Raw genomic sequence first — 21,361 nt, 5'->3', positions numbered from 1 at the left:
AGATTTCAGGCAATTCATGCTGATCTGTGCTACATTTGGAAGCCATTTAACTACTCTCCTAACACTGATAATGAATTCTGATGTGATATATATCTAAACTAGAAGAGAGAGCTCCCAGACTCAAAGATTTCCTTTGAGAGTATATGATCAAAGAGATCTTGCCTTCCATTTCCTCTGGTATACTTGTTGGGAGAAACAGCACCTTGCTCTCACAAATAGACTACAGCTACCCAAACTGCCCGCACCAACGCACTGCACACTCTGCTACTGATGGCCTCAAGAAACAGAGGGGGGAGAAAATGTGAACATACTGCAGCATGACCAAAAAGGGGCCAGTGAAATATGCTGCTCAGCAATCAGCGTACACAATCAGCTGTCAGAGCCTGTGGAGGTGGTGGGATGTGGGAGTCTCTGGCTTGGCTAGGCTCAGCAGGTGTCACGAAAGGTCTGAGCATGGGGGTGACTAAGAGGGTAATGAGATGAGGTGGCACCGTGACTCCGGCCCAGGAAGTGTAGGTGGAGAGTGAGTGTAGCAGATGAGCAGGGGGAGAGGTAGCCAGGAAGGGAGAACAAACATATGCTGGAAGCGCAGGAACTGGCCGTTTGGTGGCCCTCCCCTCGACTCTGCTAACGCTGGGAGGGGATAAAGTAGAGATGTACTCCCCGGGAGTCAGATTTCAGAGGAAAGCATATGCATGCATTAGCTAATGTAAGCAGGAACTCAAAACACACTGTGACATTTAACAAAGAGGCTGAAAACGTTTAATGCTGTAATTATTCTTGAGACATTTTGCTATGCATTACACTTTACTATTGATTTATGCAGCAAAAAATGGTAGATTCTCATTATTTGGTATAAACTGGATGAAAAGATGACAGCAAAGTGTCTAAAAGTTAGAGAGATGCTACTAAATAACTAATTAAAGTGATGAAGTATTAATCAGTGAGCGCCACAGTCTGCTATTAATCTGCAGGCCAAGAGAGAACATCCGTAACCTTACATGTCATTTCCCTCAATATGCATTTTCTAATAAGTGTGTAAGCTGAGTAAACTGTAAACCAGAGGGACCATTGCATGAATCCCGATGAAGCAACAATATTGAACCATTGCATAAAACGTCGTTATACACACAGCACAATCCGAGAAGCCATTAGACTCACAAGCTTTTATCGTGAAGAGAGGAAACAGCTCATTGCCATTCACCAGACTGTTTGTGTGCAACACAAGGGGCTGTATCCTGATGTTTCTCATATGCTGTGCCATTAATTTGGTATTTGCACTGCAGTTACTATAAATTAATACTGCGCAGTGCATCCAGTGAATCTAGGAAATATATTCAGGCTAAATTCGGGCTGCTGATGAAAAGCCTGCACCAGAAATGAGGAAGAACAGGATGTAAGAGAGAAGGGATTGAGTAAGAGCACAAGGAAAAGACAGAGAGAGAGAGAGAGAGACATAAAAAGATGCAGGGGAATGTCAATCACTTACTGAGTGGGTGTGGTGAGACTGGCGAATGGAAAGAAAAAAAAAATATCAATGAGAAAGTATAAGAAGCAGCCACCTAGGGAGCCAGAACATGAGAAAGCGACAGCAACAGGGAGACGAAAAAGAGAGAGAAAGTTTGTGTTTGAGTGTGTGTGTGATTGTGTGTGTGCGTGCACGCCGAGAGAAAGAGAGACACACAGAGAGACTGACAACGACACTCTGACACAGTGGAACGACACGTCCTGTGAGGGATTACCCACGGTTCATTCTGGAACCTGGAATTACAGCACGAGGAAAAGATTAGGGTGGCTGCTCACTGAAGCGTCAGCATTGGCTGATTTTCCTGTCAGAAAAATGCTGCATCCAATAGGGTGTAGCGAGACTGTGCCGTGACAGACACATCCATCATATATGAGAGAAGCAATAGTACCATTATCAAGCATAATGTCATACAGCCCACTTACACCGAGGCTAAAGCACTCAGGTGTCACAGCGGTGCAAATGAGTTTGGGACGACACTGAAATGTGTGGCTGTGTACTCGCGGGTGTGGGGCTCTCTTTACTGACGAATAGGACTATCCTCATCTGTGTACTACGGATGCAAAGTATTCTCGCAAGAGATGGACTTACATGGCAGTATTTTGCTATCTAGGCCTGAAGAAAATATGCTGAAGTAGATGCCTAACATTGCCACCAGTTGAATCAGCAACTAGCTGCTGGTAAAAACAGCGGGTAGTTATATTTAGAGCGTGCTCACTCTGCTTAACAACAATTGCATTGTTCAAACGAAGTACCGGCGTTCTGTGTTTGTGTGTGCAACTGTTATGCATGTTTCCTCTGTGGAATAGTGAGTGGGAAAAGTTCTTTTTTTCACTTTTTTTTTCTTACACAAGCTCTCTACCGTATGACTCATCATCAACAGGAAAGCGACTAATCAGGGTGGTGCCGTAGGCAAACTTCAGGGGCTAGACAGACACAGGTGGTGGTGTAGGTGGTTGGATATGCCATACATTAAAGAGAGGACTGGGTAAACCACACAGTCGTGACTCTGTTGCCAAGTGATGAAAAGGAGCTACAAACTGTGGCACTTCTAGCTGTTATTTATTTCTGGTCAAGAACTCTCTAATCTCCGGCAGTGAGGGAAAAGTGATGAAAAAGTCAATCTGGTTACATTTTTAAAGTCTGTTGTTTCATAATCGCATAAACTGCGACTTGTGGTATTTTTTTTTTTTATTACTTCCAAACACAAACAAATGCATTGTGTTATTAAAGATTTGGTAATTCATTCCCAAGCCTGTTTGCAAACTCATTATTTGGCATTGTGATGAATAATGCCATTGCTAGTTCAGTAGTCGTAATGAGACACAAGCTCAGGGTTGGAGACAAGCTCCTTCAGTTTGCAGAGCAGATCTTCAAAGCAGTGCTGCATACTCTCCAAGTGGTACATCCCCTGTAGAGAAGTAAACAAACAATGGATGCCCCGGCAGCAACAGTCCCTGCTCAGGCTGTGCACCCAGACACTACGGACTGCCCAAATGTCTTCATCGCTAATGATCACATCAGCAGAGAGGTACCAAAACAATGGGGATGGATTCAGACCTTTAGGGGTGTGCTGCAATCTCAGTTTGTGAGCCAGCTCTTTTCCAGATTATCACTCTTGTGCAAAAGCAGTGAAGGAGAACAATATGAGTGGAGATTTTATGTTATCTGGAGTTATGGAGATAAAGCATCCATTCCCATGGGAAATTTCGCAGGTCTTTCCCTCTGCACAACTACTGCAGCAGCAACACACTCGCAACCTGCCTGTTTCCTTTGACAACCTACTATTTAATGGTTATTCAAGAGAAATAATTTTAATTTTAGCTGATTTGAGACTTTACAGGTTCATATATAAGTGGGATTTTTAGAGTCTGCTTAATGAAGGACATAAAAAAATTAAGCAATGTTTTTATGTCCTGCATTTTTTATGAGGTGAACATAGCACACTTTTGAAATATATCTTAATAAGTTGAAGCATAAATGATTAAACACATTCATGGTTGAGGTTGTGACTTAGGTTTTTCTGAGGTGAAGCACAGAGGAGTAGAAGCGGGAAGCTTGACAGTAGGATCGACTGTATTGCTAGAGATATTTCTTTAATTTTTGTGTCATATATACAGTCCTGTGAAAAAATAAGTACACCCTTAGTACTTCCATAGTATTTAAGATGGTAAGTGATGATAATCACTTTAACACTTATGTGATCGATCATCAGAAAGTGTGAGCAAAAGCACAGGTTTTGACAGTTTGCTAGTCTGGAGCCAAAATCTTACCACGAGCACCCATCCCGGCAAATTCAATCCAAGATCAGACGGTGCAAAGCTCATAAAAACTGCAAAAAAACCCCGAGAGCTACTGACTCTACAGTGCTCAGTCAGCATCTTAAATGTTGAAGTTCATTAGAAGTTTCAATCAGAAATTGACTGAACAACCTTTCTTGTTTGGAAGGGTTGCCAGAACACGACATGGCAGCACAGCTTAGGTCTACAAGGCTGCGTCTGAACAAACCACAAGACTTCTGGAACAAAGTTCACTTTGGATAGATGAAACCAAAGTGGACTTTTTTGGGAGTAATACACAGTGCCATGTTTGAATGAACCAAACACAACTTGATGATTCAGTCTTTGTCCTGTTTTGCAGCAGCCACGGGCCCTGGGTACCTTGCAGGTGTTAAACCCACTTCTGTACACCCTTATTTATCCCTTACTTACTTCACGTCTTTGCTACTAAAGGTGGTTCTACAAGCTATTGAACCATGGGGTGTGCTTAGTTATCACAGTCTTCTGAAAACTTTCTTTTTCACATGGATTCATAGAGATATTTTTAGGCTTACACGCTTAAAAAAGTCTAAAGGAAGCATATACTGTAAATAGGTACAGTAGAGCAAATGTCAATGTTATACTGACTTTTACAAAAAGTTACAAAATACTAAAAAAAAAAAAAAAAAAAAAAAAAAAAAAGCACAGCGATCACGTAGAATGTGAGTATGATATCAAATGGGACTGCTTTGAAGAATTCACCGGGATTGTCTGGAGAGCAGAGAATGCCCGGGAGAGAGAACAAATGAAACAATACCTATACAGTTACAAAGCATCTTTGGTTGTTCTGCACCTACATTAGAGTATATCGAGATTCTGGGTAGGAATTCAAGGGTGCGCTGGGTAGACTGATAAAAACTTAGACACAGCAGCAAACTTGTCAGCACATAGGCACATAGGCAGTCAGGCACAGACACATAAATTTGCATGTACATGCATATTACACACACACACACACTCACACACACGCAGCCAAGCAACACATACACAGCCTCACCCAGCCTTGAAATCCGTTAAGACTGGGGATCTTGCAAAACAGCTCATCCATTCTGCTTTTGATCTATTCCCCATCTCCAGCCTGCAAAGTGCAAACTGAGAAAAACAAAAGAGGAAAGGGGACTGCTGTACGTCTCCCAGAGACCAAACAAAGGCTAGAACGGGAGACACACAAAAAGGATGCCGGTGTGTGAGTCTCTTCTTCCACAAATTCAATATGAATTTCAATATGCAGTCACTGATTCAGCACGGGGAAGAACATTTTGAGAAGATTCAGGAGGATTGCACTGATTTTGCATTTGATTGCTTACAATTCAGAATGCCTTGCTTTGACTGGTTCCACCAAATGTGCCTCAAACTTGTTTCTTGCACTCAGGGGGTGGGTGCAGCTGTTTTAAATCTTATCTTCGAGAGGCTGAAGAATTCCTTCAAGGTTTCTGATGAATCTTGGCCAAAACAGAAATAGTGAAAGAAAAAATGTCCAGAGGGAGAATATGTCAAAAGACAACAAATGTGGCTTGTAAACAATGCTGTCTGTCCCAGGCATTTAAATCAACAGCTGTATCATAAATCCGACACAGTCTCCAAGTGTGCTACATCCTTGCGTGTATGTGTGTGTGAGTGCGAGAGAAAGAAATAAGCACGTCAGATAGAGTTAGCCTTGTAGTTTTATACAGTCTGCGAAGGCGCTCGGTGCACAGATCAGCACAAACCCATTCATGTTAGGCGAGACATTCTAATCACACTTCAAAAGTGATACATTAAATTACATTTGTGACTTGCGATTAGCATTCATCCACACTCAAGAAAATTAAATGAAAATGAAATGAGGAGAAATGTAATAAGAAAAAGACTTGCTAGCAGACAAGTAGTTTTCTCTTAGAATTCATAGCTTCTCTGACCTCCAGGACTGTGTGCAGCGCTCATAACAGAGACAGCTTTGTGCGCAATAAACTAGAGGGGACAAAGCCGCTCGTAAACCAATCCACAGTTTTGTGACATTAGCAAGAGGCCATGTAGCTTTTCTACTGTAACTAAACTTTATGTAACAGGTTCCTACACCGGGGCACTTTTTTTCTCCCCCTACACTAAAAGGCTTTTCCAAACCTTTCCTCTAAGTTTACATGGTGGTATGATAAAAAATAAAAGTCAGTGTGCGCTGATCAGAGAGCATCACTAATGCTGGTGAGATTAAAGCAACATAAAAAGAAGGAGCTACTCTGGGGAGGACTGATTGTTAAAAAAACAAACAAAGAAAGCATGCAAAAGGTTGCTTGAGGAAGTGATAAAAAGGAAAGTGTTTGCTAAAAATCACAAATTTAATTTAAAGTTTGACAAGGACGATTTTAACATCTAAATGTCCTGGGGGAAAAAATAATGTATACTTTTAGTCTTCACAAAAATTCCCTCAAAAAAACAACAACAATGAAACGAACAGCAGGATGTTTAAAAAACTACACACACACACACACACACACACACCCAGCTGTAGCAGTTTGATGCTAAGAACAAATATTTGGTCCTGCGCTGCTTGTGAATGCTGATACTAGGATATAGTTTGCAACACATATAGTAAAATACATTTAAGAAAAGCCCTTCCAGCAGGATCTTGGATCCGCTCCTCAGAGATGTTCTGCAAAATTTCAGGGCCAATTTTATTTTACAGTGAAATAATGCAGCTGCATTGCATACTGGCAAAGAAACGTGAGATTTATACCACAACAATGTGTTTTCCCCTGCTGGCAAATAGCAGCTTTAGCTCAAACGAAGACCACATACTTGCTTTGCTGCCATATTTGTTCCTGTCTGGAAAGCCGTTCTCGTGGATTTGAAATTTCACAAGTTATTTATGGATTTTGAAGAATGGGGTGTCAAACACAAGGCCCGCGGGACCAGAATGGGCCTAGCAAAAACACTCCAATCCGGTTCACTGGATGGCATTGTAAAATGTGAAGGGGGGCATTAACTTTGGAAGTCTTCTAACTTTTCCTACTGATAAGACCTCCCCCCCCACCCATGGCTCATACTACACCAAAGTAAGGTAATAATAATTACAGTAAAACTAAAACTATCTACAATAGAAAACTCATCTTTTTACAATGGGTAGTTAACGCGTAGTTAAAAGAAAGGGGAGTTTCTTTGGTCCGACCCACTTGACATCAAAGTGGGTTGTGTGCAGCCAACAATGTAAAAGGAGTTTGACATCCCTGTCAGATCAGGTTTTGAGCCTAATAAAGACCCAGGAGCAAAAGTCGGGCCAGGAAATATACAGCACCAGAACACCTTGTTTAAAAAGAACATTTTGAGGTCCTTTATTCTATTAAAACAGCTAGACTTGGTGTAAATGCGCTGCTACAAAATAAGACATGAGCGTTCCCTCTTATGTGGACACACACATGCTTGAGTCGCACAGCTGCAGATCAGAGGCCTGCCTCACTTTGTAAACATACTCTAACCTTAGTGGCAGCAGATCTAGCAGTGGTCCTTGTGTATTTAGACCATGTATGTCTATCAGACTTGGTTAAGATGTACTCATCTCTGCTGGAGCCTGAGGCGGAAAAAGAGATCCAAGCCACGTCATGGTGTGCTGAGCTACACCAGGCCCCTATGATAATGCCCTTCAAGGAAAGGGGAAAAAAAGGGTGGAGGCAGGTACCTGTCCCTCTCCCTCACATTGCAGCAGTGGATGGAAATTGAATTGAGTACATCTGCATCTGCAGCAGCGGGGGCAGCTAGAGTAATAGTGTTCTGAGAGATGGGTTGGGAGCAAAGAAAAGGGGAGGGGAGGTAAAAAGCAGATTGCCATAATAAACGCAGGAGCAGTGCTGACAGAAAATAAATAAATCCAATAGAAAACGGAAAGAAATTGTACGAGCACATCCACCCTTTAACAGGGGGAGGTATTTGTGTAAATAACACAGCTCAAATAGCTCCATGCAAATTGAAGTGGTGCCCACTCAGTACCTGTGCGTGTCCGAGAGTGAAAGCATGTGCCTTTATGCGTCTAGGGTATTCCAGGCACTCAGCATTCCCCTCAGATAAAGGGAAGCAGATGAGGATAAAAAGAGCCTCCTCTTACTTCATCACTTCCGTTGCCTCGCTCCATCTTTAAAGACCTTGACACAAGGACACACGGGGACTATAGTTTATTAAAAAAGCAATCTGGCTGTAAATGTTCGAATGATAATACAGGAAATTGGAAAGGGTCTACGGAGGCTGGTCTGGATGATTTAACAGTTTATTGATGATCTCGCAAAGATTCACTATATGTTCGGCGGAATGAAGAACCAAAAAAACAAAAAGATTAAAAAAAAAAAAAAGAAAATCAATATCCAAGATAAAGGAAGGCGCACAGCAACCGAGGACTGTTTATTTACATCAGCAAAACAAATGGTTTGAATAGTGGCTGCCACACATGAAACTGCGCGAAATGAGACAAAATAAATTTGACTGTTGTGCCAACAAAAAAAGAAATTGGTTCCATATATTTGGATCATTCACATCACTCCTTTTGCCCAATCATACGTAATCTGCCCCGATTAGAAAGGCATGAGTTGGGGAAGTTACTCGGGGTTACCAGCTTGTGCAGATGCTTGGGCTGGTGGTGTTTCTGTTACCATCCATCCATTTTCTTCTATTTATGCAATTCAGGGTGGTAAAGGTGGGGCACACCCTGGACAGGTTGGCGATCTCTCACAGGGTCAACACATAAAGACAACCACGGTCTATTTAGAATCACCAATTAACTTAACGTGCATGTCTTTGTACTGTGGGAGGAAGTTAAGAGGACCCAGTGATAACCCACACAGACAGAGGGAGAACATGTAAACTCCACTTCACAATCTTGTTGGTGTGAGGTGACGGTTACTAACCACAGCACCGCCCGTTTCTGTCCCATCAGTTTTAACAATGAAAGGAAAGAACTCAATTTCTCAACATGTTTTTGAGTTATGTTTATGGTATGAGTCATGAAAATAAAGGAGAGTTTCAGTCACTAACAGAGCGCTTCAAATTCTTTTGTTGTTCTTTGACCTTTGAAAAGCTGAGGCAGTTTCCGCTCAGCTCAAATACCAATACACAGCAACCTTGGAAGCCTTTTAAACGAAAACACACACACGCCTGTGTATAACTGTCGAAGTCAAATCCTGCACGCAAACTGTGCCAAGCAGCTTTGGACTCAATAATGAGAACAATTTGCCTCAAGTCATGCTGCAGTTGGCCTTTGGTCTTTCCCACTCATGGCCAGCGTGTGCAGGTCTAACATGCTCTTAACTGACTTCCAGCATCATGGTCTCTTTCAGCCACCACCTCAACAGTTTCTATTTCTTCCTCCCTTTCCTCCGCCCACCCCTCAGGTGGCTTCCACGCTAAAGTGATTTAAAGCCTCCATTAAAAAGCTTAATGAGCAATATTCTTCCTTCCAAGAAGTCGCCAGGAGAGTTTGCAGCTCACCATGTGCATGTCGCACGTACAAACACATACAAATACACAGGACACTGAAAGCCTTGTGCAGCTTTTATAGCACCCTCTTCTGCATCCTCACATGCTCTCACACAACAGAGCCTAGCAGTAACAGGCAACAGCTTGCCTAATCCAAACTGCAATAATTACTCATTTTACAGCTTCCTCCAATTAACCGGCGTGCTGCTGTCATTGAGCTCCATGCAGAAAATGAGGGCCAGTCCACAGAGGCTAGGGGGAGCTGGAGAGAGAGAGCGGCTGGACCGTAGAGTCAGTCTTTGCTGCAGTGTGTTTGTTTTGGAAAGGGTTTGTGGCCCCGCTAAACCACCATAAATGGTGGTGGGCTTGTTGTGTATGATTGTGTACAGAGCCAGGAAAGCAGGTAGCAGGGGATGGGACCAACCCCATCAATGCTTTCACATAAGCTCTCACAAAAACACACAAACACACAAGTATGAATAAAAAAGGAATGCATGCAGATGAAGACACGCAGGCACACTGGCTGGTGGTTGCTAGATCAGTCAGAGGTCCTACAGCTGCTGTAGCCCAGTATCATAAAAAAAATGGGAACCGATCCTGCAAACAGCAAACTGCTGTAATCCACTTCAGCAGGAAACAGTGTCATCATTTGATGCTCCTGGAGAGAGAAGAAAGCAGCCGGCATTCAAAAGAACAGGTTGAGTCGCATTATCTATTTGTATATATCCAGATTGATAGTGTTTTACAGATTAACCCCGGTGTTCACACCATCTGGAGAGTACTCCCCCAGAAACATGTTCACGTTAAAATGCAAGCCAAGGAGTTCTTTGTGCTGTACTTCTTCATCTAGCTCATTACACAAGACCCACTGTGGAACAGGATTACCCTGTGTCTTAAAATGAAATGATTAGTCATTTCAGTTAGAAATATGGGTGGAGGTCATTGTCATTGCCTTTAATATTAGGTCCGGTAGAACAGGAATGAAAAAAACAGAGCCCCGGTTGTTATTTTCTGTGCAGATTATAATTTTACCGCTTCTGATTTTACAGCTTTGTCTTTGCCTCTTTTCTTTCTGTCCTATTTTTCTCTTGCGCGCCCTTTCTGTCTCATTTACTTTCTGCCTGTCAGCCTCTACCCTCATCGCTCATTTTTTTCCTCCCCTCTCTCCCCTCACCTGCCTCTCTCACCTCCTCTGAGCATTAGTGTTGGTGCCTCGGCCAGAACACGGACAAAGTCATGCCAACTTCACCATCATCGCTGGCCCACCTGGCTGCCGGCGCAGGAGCAGCTGGGAAATTTACTTTGCCTGCCAAGACTCAACAACAAATATTATTGCACGAGGCAGCCGCATCATATTCTGGAAATAGGGTAGGTTAACTGAACTGTCATGTGAAATGGTTTCAAGTTTTCAGAAATTGCCAAAATGTGATAAAATTAAACTCGTACAGTTAACGCGCTCTGGGTGGAACGCTTCTTAGCTCGAATCAGACTCATTTGGTCAAAATTGCTAAAGAAGCAAAAAGAAAACTATCTAGTTCTCTGACTTAAGGTTTGAAAGTAAAGTACTAATAAAGTGTAAACATTTGGAGTTTGACTAGTACTAATTAAAGCCCAAAGTTGATGCAAATATTATTGTATAAGTTGCTTTTTTTTGTCTTTTAGAAGACAAAGAAAGAATGAGTACAGCCTCATTGTCATTCACTGCTACAGATGTGGAGGTCTGACGCATGGGTAGAGTATTTGATGTAAAAATAAAGCTTGATGAGTTTCTCCAAATCATATTAATCATGTGCTCCAGCACAAACGCTGATTACCACTCGAGTCAGAGCTGATCATTTATCATTTATCATCAGGTTATAAAATAATTCAGAAAACAAACCCCGTTTAGTGACTAGGCCGACTGATCGGTATAAATAGACTGATGAAATGGTAAAGACGTAAAGATAGATGTGTAGATGTACACTCATCCGAAAAGGTTTTCGCCTGAGCAATAACTTAAGCCTCTTTTCCAACAGCACCTACTCAGCTTGACTGTACTTGACTCTGTTTGATTTTTAGGGTTTTCCAATCAGTGCAGGTACCTGGTACCAGGTACTTTTTTAGTACCTACTTGACCAGGAAACATGAGAGCGACTTCTTCACAAAAGTCAAACCCACCATCTTTGAAACCCAGCAATGAGGGGAAATAGCTACACACAAACCAACACTGCAATCCAAGCTAAGCTCAGCAGCAGGTGAAACCATTGCCTCGATGTCCTCCGTTGTTGTGTTGTGTTTGTGTCATATGCAAATGATGTCATGGGACATTCAGGCTGCCTTGCTATAATGACCCCACCCACATTGAGGTGGTACTCAACTGTAATGGAAAATGATCGTATGTAATGGAAAGCGTCTCACATCATTGCCATTTGCAGGCATTTGATTATGCACAGCTCTCTTAAGGTCCCACCATAGCATTTCAATAAGGTTACTGCCTGGACTGGACCATTGTGGCACATAGATTCTTATCTGTTGTAGATTTGCTGGTGTCCTGTTGCATGACCTCATTCAGTTGTCAGACAGATGTCCTCATAGTTTACTCTAGAATGCTTTGGTATACAGACTGCAAGGCCCCCAGGTCCTGTGGCTGCAAGAAACACCCCCCCCCCAATCATCACCCCTCCATCACTATGGCTACATGGCTGCCAGTTAATCTGAGGTGTGTGTGCTGATACCCTGTGTTTGTGGCTCTGTGTATTATGGCTAAACATCTCTACTTTGGTCTCATTTGTCCAAAGGGCATTTTTTCAGCAGTCTTATGGTTTCTTCAGATGAGAGGGAGAAGACACTTTTCTCCTGGCAGCCCTGGAGGCCTGTAAATTCTGAAATGTAGCTCTTGGGTTTTTTGCTGCTTCTCTGAACACTGCATAGTCTAACCCAAGGGTGAATTTGCAGGGATGTCCACAAGATTGTTAACACAAACTTGAATGCTCCACACCAACAAACACAGAGATGCTTACTGATGATCAGTTAATTGAGTGCACTTGATTGGTAGGGCCCAGCTGCGACTTCTTAATTCGTATGGAAGCAACGGGGACAACAAGGGCAACAGGTAAGTAGATTATTAGTAGTTACAGTTATGTTGTTACTTGCGTTGAAACGGTGCTTCCGTTATTTGCAAGACAGACAGACAGACAGACAGACAGACAGACAGACAGACAGATAGATAGATAGATAGACAAATAGATAGATAGAAGCAGCAAACTGTTCTAATGTGTGAAATGCCTGCCAGAGAAGTTCAATTTGTGACAGTGATTGGCTGTAGAGTGTTGTGCCCCTAAGGAACTGATGATTACATGTTTGGGGATCTTCAGTGCAGCCACAGGACTGAGGGTGTGATGGGTGCCACTGGGTAAGGAAAGACAGAGGAAGCAGGGTAGAGAAATGGAGGCCGGTGGCTGTGCATATTATGCCTCATTGCTGTCTATTTCCCAACAGCGTTGGCTGATGCATGACATTCTTTTTTCTTTTCAGCTTGCATTTTAAATGAATGACCTCTCCCTAATGCACATTCATTGGCAAGACACAGTGTGGGCATCGTAGACAATGCTGCTGCTATTCTATTTTTACAAAACAAAAGACCTGAAGTATCAACTTGTCATGTGCATACTGGTAAATATTCGGCTAAAACTGCATGTGTAGGTGTGACTGTATGTGTGGGCAGCGGGCCACCTTGCTTATCTCTGCCAAGGCCCTAGCACCTCTGGTGTCTGCCTGGCTGAGGCAGCCCCAACCCAAAAGCATGTGGGAGGTGTTATTCAACAAATCAAACAACACCCACCCCACCACCCCCCACCCCGTCTAACACCTTGCTTTTTCCCATTACCATAACTATAAAGCAGGGTCTTTATAATGCTTCTGGTTGAAATCATCACATTAGGCTTGATAGTATCCATCCTTCTGCTTGACTGGACTAGTGCCAGTCTAAAAAAAGGGGACATGAGGAAACACAGACAAGGTTAAAAAATGCAGATGGGCCACAGTGTCTGACTGTTTCATGGGTTGCCTGGATAAGATTGCCCTCACACTCAGACGGGAACTCAATCTCCGCTTTCAAGGAGATCTTCTCAACTAAAAGGGTCAAAAGATTTGAAGCGCTGTGAAATACGGTGAAGTCTCGTCTCTGTACTATCAAATCTGTTCCTACCTTATCAGTGGCAAAGCAGAGTAACAACAACTACTTAAAATGCTGTAGGTAAGAAAGGGAACAGGAGACATCGGCTGTCAAGATGAAATGTAAAATACTGAGTCCTGGCATCCAAAATAGGGAATACATAATAAGGGAAGATGATAGACTTTAAGTCCATTGGCTGAATAATACTGAGAGAGAGTAATAGACAATAAGAGGAATAGAATAAAAGAATTATTGCTGCTGTATTTCAAAAATACTGAGCTGGTTTAGACATTGTTTTTTTTCTCATTGTTTTGATTTGCCTGCTTTAGAATTCCAGCTACAGTACAGTCCATTAAAATATGATCCACAGGTCATGCATGTGTGTACATTTATAATCTGTTTATTAAACGAACACTTGCCTTTGCACTAGCAAACCATACCATATGTATATGTATTTCTTGCCCAGCACCGAAGTGTTTATGGATAAAAATACCCATTTTATTTTTAAAGGAAATGTCATGTCCCTGTATGCATGTATAAAATTTGACGCACTATCATATATAAGCCATTTCATACACAATCACAACCTTTTAACTGTATTACGCACATTACTCAGTTTCCTACATGAACCACGCTGCAGTGCCTGTTGCAAAACATCAGTGTACAAAACTATGAACTATACTTGTGTGTCTCATGTGAGAGGTGCTATCTTTGTAAATATTCTAAAGCCCAAAGTTACCAGGCTGCTACCATAAAAGCAAACATGACAACAGACAGATTCTCAAAACTTTTGCTGCTTGTGTGATGATGTTTGCCTTTGAATCCTTTCTGCCTCACATATAACCAAGATTTGTACCTGGGAGATCACCCACAGCTTTTTAATGCTGGTGACGGCTTGGCCCCACTGGGCATTTGGAGATGGAGCTGATGGATGGGAGGGTACAGTGGGCTATCAATTTGCTTGAATAAACTTCCCCCCAGCAAGTCTTGAATTTGAAACAGTGTTTTTGTTTTTCCCTGCTTTACCAAACACTTGGCCAGGGGTTCTTTATCGGGCAGACATAAGTAGACAAATTTTATGAATTTCAAATTTATTTTAATATTCAGACATTTTTTCCAAAGATAAAATGTACTGGGGTGACAGTTTTGATTATAGGATTTATGGCTATCCAAACCTTTTGAACAGGTTTTAAAATGAGACTCTGGGGAGTGACAGTGAACTTTAATATGATTGGTCAGCAGACAGAAAAGGACAAGAGTCAGTGTTCTGCATTTTCCCATTTCTGACAAATAGATTAAAAAAAGACCGCTTACGCTGTGGAAAATTAAGAGCCATATAACAAGACTGGTTATAAAAGAAACTTATGCTAAAACCTCTTTATGGGGTTTTAAAAATTCCTCTTTGCAGGAACAAACAGTTGCTGCAAGTAAGATATTAGAGATCTGAGGCCTAATGCTTTCAAATTTGGTAATCCTTCAGATGAAGCATCAAAAAGCGCTGCTATAACATCTTCAGCCCCTGAATAATAGATATAGAACATAGCTCAAATGCACCAGAAGCTGTGTTATCCATTCATTAACAGACCATATTCAACGTTGCTAAAAGCTTTTCATCACTTACATTTGATTACTGACTCTTTTTATTCTTTGTAATCCCTATAAATGTCCTTAATCTATTAGAAACTATATGAAATGATGTACCCAGGCATACACTGAATTGCCCAGGGAGACTACTTTTCGAGACTGTGTGAGGTGGCTCAGGGTAAAGTATGGAATTAAATACCTGCTTATGTATATAGTTTGTTTTAAAAAGATTGCTGTCTACTTCCAGTGCCCACTGTTTTCATGGTTCTGGGTCTTGGACCCTGATTCTGTTTGATTTTTAGTTCACTTTCATAATTCATACTTGAACATGATCTTTTGTATTCTGAGTCTTAAGCTCTTAGTTTCAGCTTCGATTTTTCTTATAGTTTTTGTCGACCATGTGTTGTCTCTGTCTTTTACCTTTATTGTGTTCAGCTACGGTTAGTTTCCCTCCTGTTTTCAATTCCCCTGGTACCTCATGTGTATTTACAGTATAGCTTTAGTTTGCATATTGTGCATCTGTTCTGTCATTCCTAGTGTGTTCCCTATGTGATTTCCCTACTTTATTCCTGGAATTCCAAGTGTTTGAGTTTATCCTTTGGATTTGAGACTGTTTTCCCTCAGTTTTTGGATTCATTTCTTTTGATTTTGTTTTAAATGTAATCAGAGTCAATAATAGCTCTGCTACTTCCACATACTCCCAGCCTATGTTTGGTGTAACGTGCTACTGTAATCCCACAACATTTTTCTGTAGTTCAGTAATGTAACACATTACTGTTGTAAATTTAGCGATAAATACAGTAGTTACAGGTATGTTGTTACGTGCGTTGTAACGGTGCTTCAGTTATCTGCAAGGTGGACAGATAGAAAAAAACAGATAGATAGACAGATAAAAAAAATCTAGCTTTGTTTCCCCCTAAATTTTGCTTCTTTTCTTCCTCAGCACTTGAGTTAATCACTTGATTTCCGTTCCTATGCAGGGAGAAGGAAAATAACAAGTGATCTACAGCTTTTGAGGAGTGGAGATATGGTCATTACGTTTATTTTTACTGCACAAAAGACCGTGATGGTGAAATCCAAACTGCACCCAAGACAAACACCTACATAACACTGCTAACAGAACTTCGGCTGGTTTTCAACTTTGCTTTGAGTTCTCGGTTTTGTATTCGTCCACAAAGAAAGATCACGTTTAGCCTCAGATTTATATTGTTAACTGGTAATTCTGTAACAGTTACATTTCAGATAATTTCTTTTTAATTGATCCATATGACATTAGTATTGGCATATATATATATAGCCATGTTTCTAAAACTAATAATAAAAAGAGCAGGAGCTAAGCCGACTTTAAAGGTGACATCTGTGGTTACCTAAATTTATTTCCCACAAAAATATGATTGTTTCACCTTCAAAGAGGCACGCCTAGAAATTACTTTTGTCCTCTGGAACCTCAACCTTTTGCAAGTAGGATAATGGAGAGTGTTTGCTCCAAGAGATGTCAGCTGAACAAGCGTTATCACAGCTCCCTGCTGCACGATCCAGCTCCAGTTGCCTTACTGCTATAAAGACAACTGAAACATTTGCCCAAAGTACTGCTCTACTGGGAACAGGACTGTGCCGGAGCGCTTTGTGTTCAGCAATAACATTTATATTATAGCCAGTGTATATCTAAAGAGCAAATCTGTGTGGGTCACTAAAGAAATAATAAGAAAACTGTGTATAAATCTTTTTAACCAATCTCACGAACATTTTACCACCGCTAGGAAGTGCTAGTGTTAGCTGAACCTAAACCTATTTAATCTAAAGAAAGATAATTTCAGCATCAGATCTGTGTGATGGAGGTACTTTACCTGCCTTAGGCCGTCCTTGCTGTTCTGCATGATCCTCAGGGCGTAGTTAGACCGCTGTCCTTTGCTGTTGAATTCAATGTGCCCTGTTAGACCTTCCAATTCTACCTATCCAACAAAGAGACGGCACACATGTTAAAAGATATCCCGTCTGCTTCCCTCTCGGCGGTACCTATTGTGAATATGACTTGAGGTTACTTTACTGCTGCTGTCTCTGTATGAGCCGCCTGAGCACTATTTGTCATATTTAAAATAAGAATATGGAGACAAGCTGGTAACAGCTTCAATTTAGGGCAAAAAAGAAGAGTGATTAGTTGTGCCCTCTTTCTCAGAGTGAGAAAGACAAATGGTCTGATATCGAACACGTGTCACATTTAAGTATTTCCGTCACTTACAGTCATTTCGCCCTAACAGGAAAACACATTTTATTCCCTGACAGCACATCTTTATCTCCCCTCCTCCACTGTGTCTCAGTATAATGTAGAGATGAGATAAACTGACCTAGTCGATATGGAGCATATCGTTAAAGAAGAAGACAGCACGGACATTATCTGCTGTCAGTAAAAATATCTAGACTTTAAAATATCCAATTAGCATCCAAAGAAATATATAAGAAAAGCAGTAATGAAGTAATTAGTATTATCGGACAAGCTACTTTTTGGGGACAGCCTCAGTGACTTCCAGGAGTTTCTGATGCCTGTAAAGCTGACAAAACTTGTTAGCTTTAGAGTTTTGGCAGTACTTCTCAATGTATTACAAAACTTTCATATGTTTACTGACAGCAGTTAAAAGTGAATATTAGAGGTGCTGGTACATGAATTTTGTTAAATTATTGGACAGAGTCACCTAGCTGACTGATGACTGTACCAATGCCCTTTCCTAACTCTAAATCCAGATTTTTCCAAACTTTTCAAGCATTCCTTGAAACTAAGCTTGGACAGTCTTGTAATCTCAATCATTCTCCAGCAGAAGCAGCCTTACCATCCTCAGGTAATTCATGAGGCTGGTGCCATGCTCCCAGATCTTGGAGGACTTGCAGGAGAGCTGAGTGGCTCCAACGTTCTGGCTACGGTTCAACTCCTGGACCGCCGCCACCACAGCGTATACTGCATCAAAGAGCAAAGCTGACGAGAGCTGCAGAGGGAAGGAGGCAGGTGAATGTATTATGCATACACACACACACAAAGCTGCAAAAACCCAAAGCACACAAACTACAAGCGTAACATATCAGCGGTTAGTGGTTAGCGAGGGGTTAACCCATCCCTCGTGTGGCAGCAAGATTATTCCATTAGATCATTAGAAAGACTCTGATCTGCTGACAGTGTTGAAAATCATCTCTCTCCCTCCATCTCTCGGAGAGACTCTGTCCTTCCTGCTCTTATCCCCAATGAAGCTGGCACACCCTGACCATTCCAATTACTGCCTGCCTCTCTCAGTCTGGGCCAAAAAACAGTGGGAGAAGCAGCTTTTCCTCTCATCTCCTCTGTACAAACAGCCTCAAAGTCACCGCCACAGCATCCTGCTATGTACGTTTTATTAAAATGCACGCTGCTTTGCATTAGATTCTCGGTAAAATCCCAAGCCTCAGTGCTGTACATCTGTGTAATGGAACTACAGATTAAACTGATGCTGATAGAAGGCTGAGGGGGATGGTGCTGCGCTGTAAATCTGGGAGGCCAAACAGGACTAAACAGCCATTAAACAGCACAACTCTGATGCATTACACAGCCTTGAATTGACTAACGCTTTTGGCAAATTAAAGGCACCGTTCACCCCAGGATTGCCTCCTACATTTTACATCTTTCAAAAAATAAAATTAAATCAAAATTAAACAATACACAAACCTTTTTTTGTGAGTTGTTTCACAATTATATTATTTTTACTATCTACACCCATCCTCTCACCCTCCAAAAAACTAAAAAGCTAACAGTGCAGATCACCTGATGGGGATGTAATTAATGTATCAATGATTATCTTGTCATGCTGTTAGAAGCACCATTTTCTGTAGAGTGATATGATTGGACGGTGTGGTTCAGCAGCTTCAGGCCAAATATAAAGAATTAAAGTTGAGTTTGGGGTGAGCTGGCTCTTTGAGACTGTGAGGATATTACAGCTGCAGGTTTATGCTGTTTAAGTTTGATTTATCTTTGTGGTGGGAACCAAGGCCAGGCTGCTAAGTCAACATGACAATGTGAATGTATTACACTCGTATCTATAAATATCTTCAATTTTGTGAGCCTTTACTTTACAGGAAGAGACTTTAGTGCTGCAATTGTGTACAGAAGACAATATTGTTGCTACACATACTGATGTTTCCTCAGTTCGTCTCCATTTATATTGTTGTACAGGGAACTGTACTGTGAATTTGATGTAAAGCTAATAATATGTTGGCATTTACCCATCTGTGTATCTATGGGGCGCCGTTTGTAAAGTGAAACATGCTGAAATTAACGGCAACATTTTTCCACATTTAGCGCAAAACCTTACAAAAACATATGTTTTCAAGTCATTTTTTACAACATTTAGTAAAATATTTGTAACTTTTCATATTTAAAACACAATCTTAAATGTCTAAATATTGTATTTAAATCTAAATGTTAAATCTAAATATTATATTTAAATCTAAATGTTAAAAGTTAAATCTAAATGTTACAGGAAACTAAATATTTAGTTAACATTCAAATTTAATCTGACCACTACCGGCACACTTTTTGCACCGAAGGTTTTCGTAAAGCTTTTATTTTGGTATTTCCGTTGATCCGTGCATGTTAGGTAATATTTAGTTTCCTGTAACATTTAGATTTAACATTTAGATTTAACATTTAAAATTGTGTTTTAAATATGAAAAGTTACAAATATTTTACTAAATGTTGTAAAAAATGACTCAAAAAAACATGTTTTTGTAAGGTTTTGAGCATGTTTCACTTTACAAATGGCGCCCATGTATCACTCTTGTTTCTCTCACTTTCTTACCACATCTTTCTTTTCTCTTTATTCTTTAAGACTAACTTTAATCAGCAGGCTATAATTACATGAGCTAAACAACAGAACATATCAGCAGCTTCTGAAATCTGTGCTTTTTTTTAATGTCTTAGCCAATAACACACAGAATTATTGCATTTCCACGCTTTAAAGGCAGCTGTCATGAACTTTTTCCCTTTTTTTTGTAATTTTCCAATACAAATGATGACTTCAGACCTAAAGGAACAAACTTGGTCTTAATTTCTAAACCTGTAAATATTGAAGTGGGGTTTTATGGTCTAGCACAGTACCTAACAGTCCAACTCATCAATGCTGTTTTGACAGTTTGGACCTGTAGGCTTCTTCTAGTTATACTCTGTTTGTATATAAATGAGCTGCACTCTCTAATGAAAAATTCTATGTGCGGTTACTTTAATCAATACTGATGTGAGACTATAAATATCAATTGCGAGATGTTTGAATGCAGCACAATTTGTCTCCCACGAAACCTTCTTCTCATATAAACTTTCAACCTATCTGCCTACATTTCCTCAGATATCTTTAAATGCATCAGTGCAATCTAACACACATATAGGCCAGTGGCTGCATTTGTTGTTTATAAGAGAACGTTTAAAAAGACAGCATATTACGCATGTGCATTTTAAACGGGTTAATCATGCTCTTGCTCCCATCAGCCTTTAGTCTCTCTGGTTATTAGATAATTAGCCACAAGTCCTAATTGCTGCAAGCTTAGTGAGTATCTGAGTGACCCACTGCACAAAGCAGCATTTTTAATGCTAGTTCAAACTGTTCTTAACCTATTTCACCATCCAATTTGTGTGAAGCAAAAATCGAGAGATGGGTGTTTCTTTCATTTTTTAATGTCTCTTCACTTCAAACAGAAGGGATTCATTCATTAATCTGACTTTACTGAATATCTGGCTCCTAATGAAGCCCCTGAGCAAACAGAAATCTGCAGTAGTGGCAGTCTTTTTGCACTCAGGTGGATTATTCTTATTAAAAAAAACATTTACAAGGATCAAAACAAATCTGCATTACAGCTTTTCTCAATATTGAGAATATATTGAATTCAGATATATAAATTACATCACTTTTTAATATTGTCTTTAAGGTTTTTTTTGTTTAAGATGTAAAAATACATGAAATTATTTAATTCAGTTAAACTTTATTTACATAATCCCAATTAACAACAACTGTTACCTCAAGGGGCTTTATGATATAGGCTACAAAGCCCTACAATGTTAAACCAAGCAAAAAGAACAACAATCAGGTAACCCTGTATGAGCAAGCACTTAGCAACAGTGGGAAGAAAAAACTCCCCTTTAACAGGAAGAAACCTCTTTGTTTTACTTCAAAGCTAATAAATGATGAAAATCAAAACTTTGATTTGTTATATGAACAGTGTAATGTGACGTATATTCATCTTTTCCCGGTAAAATATTCTGCAATAAGCTTTTTTTGTTGTTTTTTATTATCCAAGAGCAGAAGTTTAGTCTAATAGCTGGTGCACTTGTACTAC

The 21,361-nt window shown here is 40.6% G+C and overlaps 1 protein-coding gene across 4 annotated transcripts in view; it reads right to left on the bottom strand.

Moving 5' to 3' along the window:
* grik4 (glutamate receptor, ionotropic, kainate 4) overlaps positions 1-21,361 on the bottom strand; it is a 347,454-nt gene that overhangs the window by 38,665 nt on the left and 287,428 nt on the right. For all 4 annotated transcript variants that reach the window (XM_085184287.1, XM_085184286.1, XM_085184288.1 and 1 more), the window contains 2 exons: positions 17,842-17,994; positions 16,864-16,968 (listed from right to left, as the gene is read on the bottom strand). In XM_085184287.1, the coding sequence (XP_085040413.1) occupies positions 16,864-16,968; positions 17,842-17,994 (258 nt within the window). The remainder of the gene's footprint in view (positions 1-16,863; positions 16,969-17,841; positions 17,995-21,361) is intronic.

Source organism: Neolamprologus multifasciatus, chromosome 14 (assembly GCF_963576455.1).
Source record: "Neolamprologus multifasciatus chromosome 14, fNeoMul1.2, whole genome shotgun sequence".
Taxonomy (NCBI): Eukaryota; Metazoa; Chordata; class Actinopteri; order Cichliformes; family Cichlidae; genus Neolamprologus; species Neolamprologus multifasciatus.
Note: the sequence above shows the minus strand (reverse complement) of the source record. Positions and strands in the feature narration are given on the sequence as shown.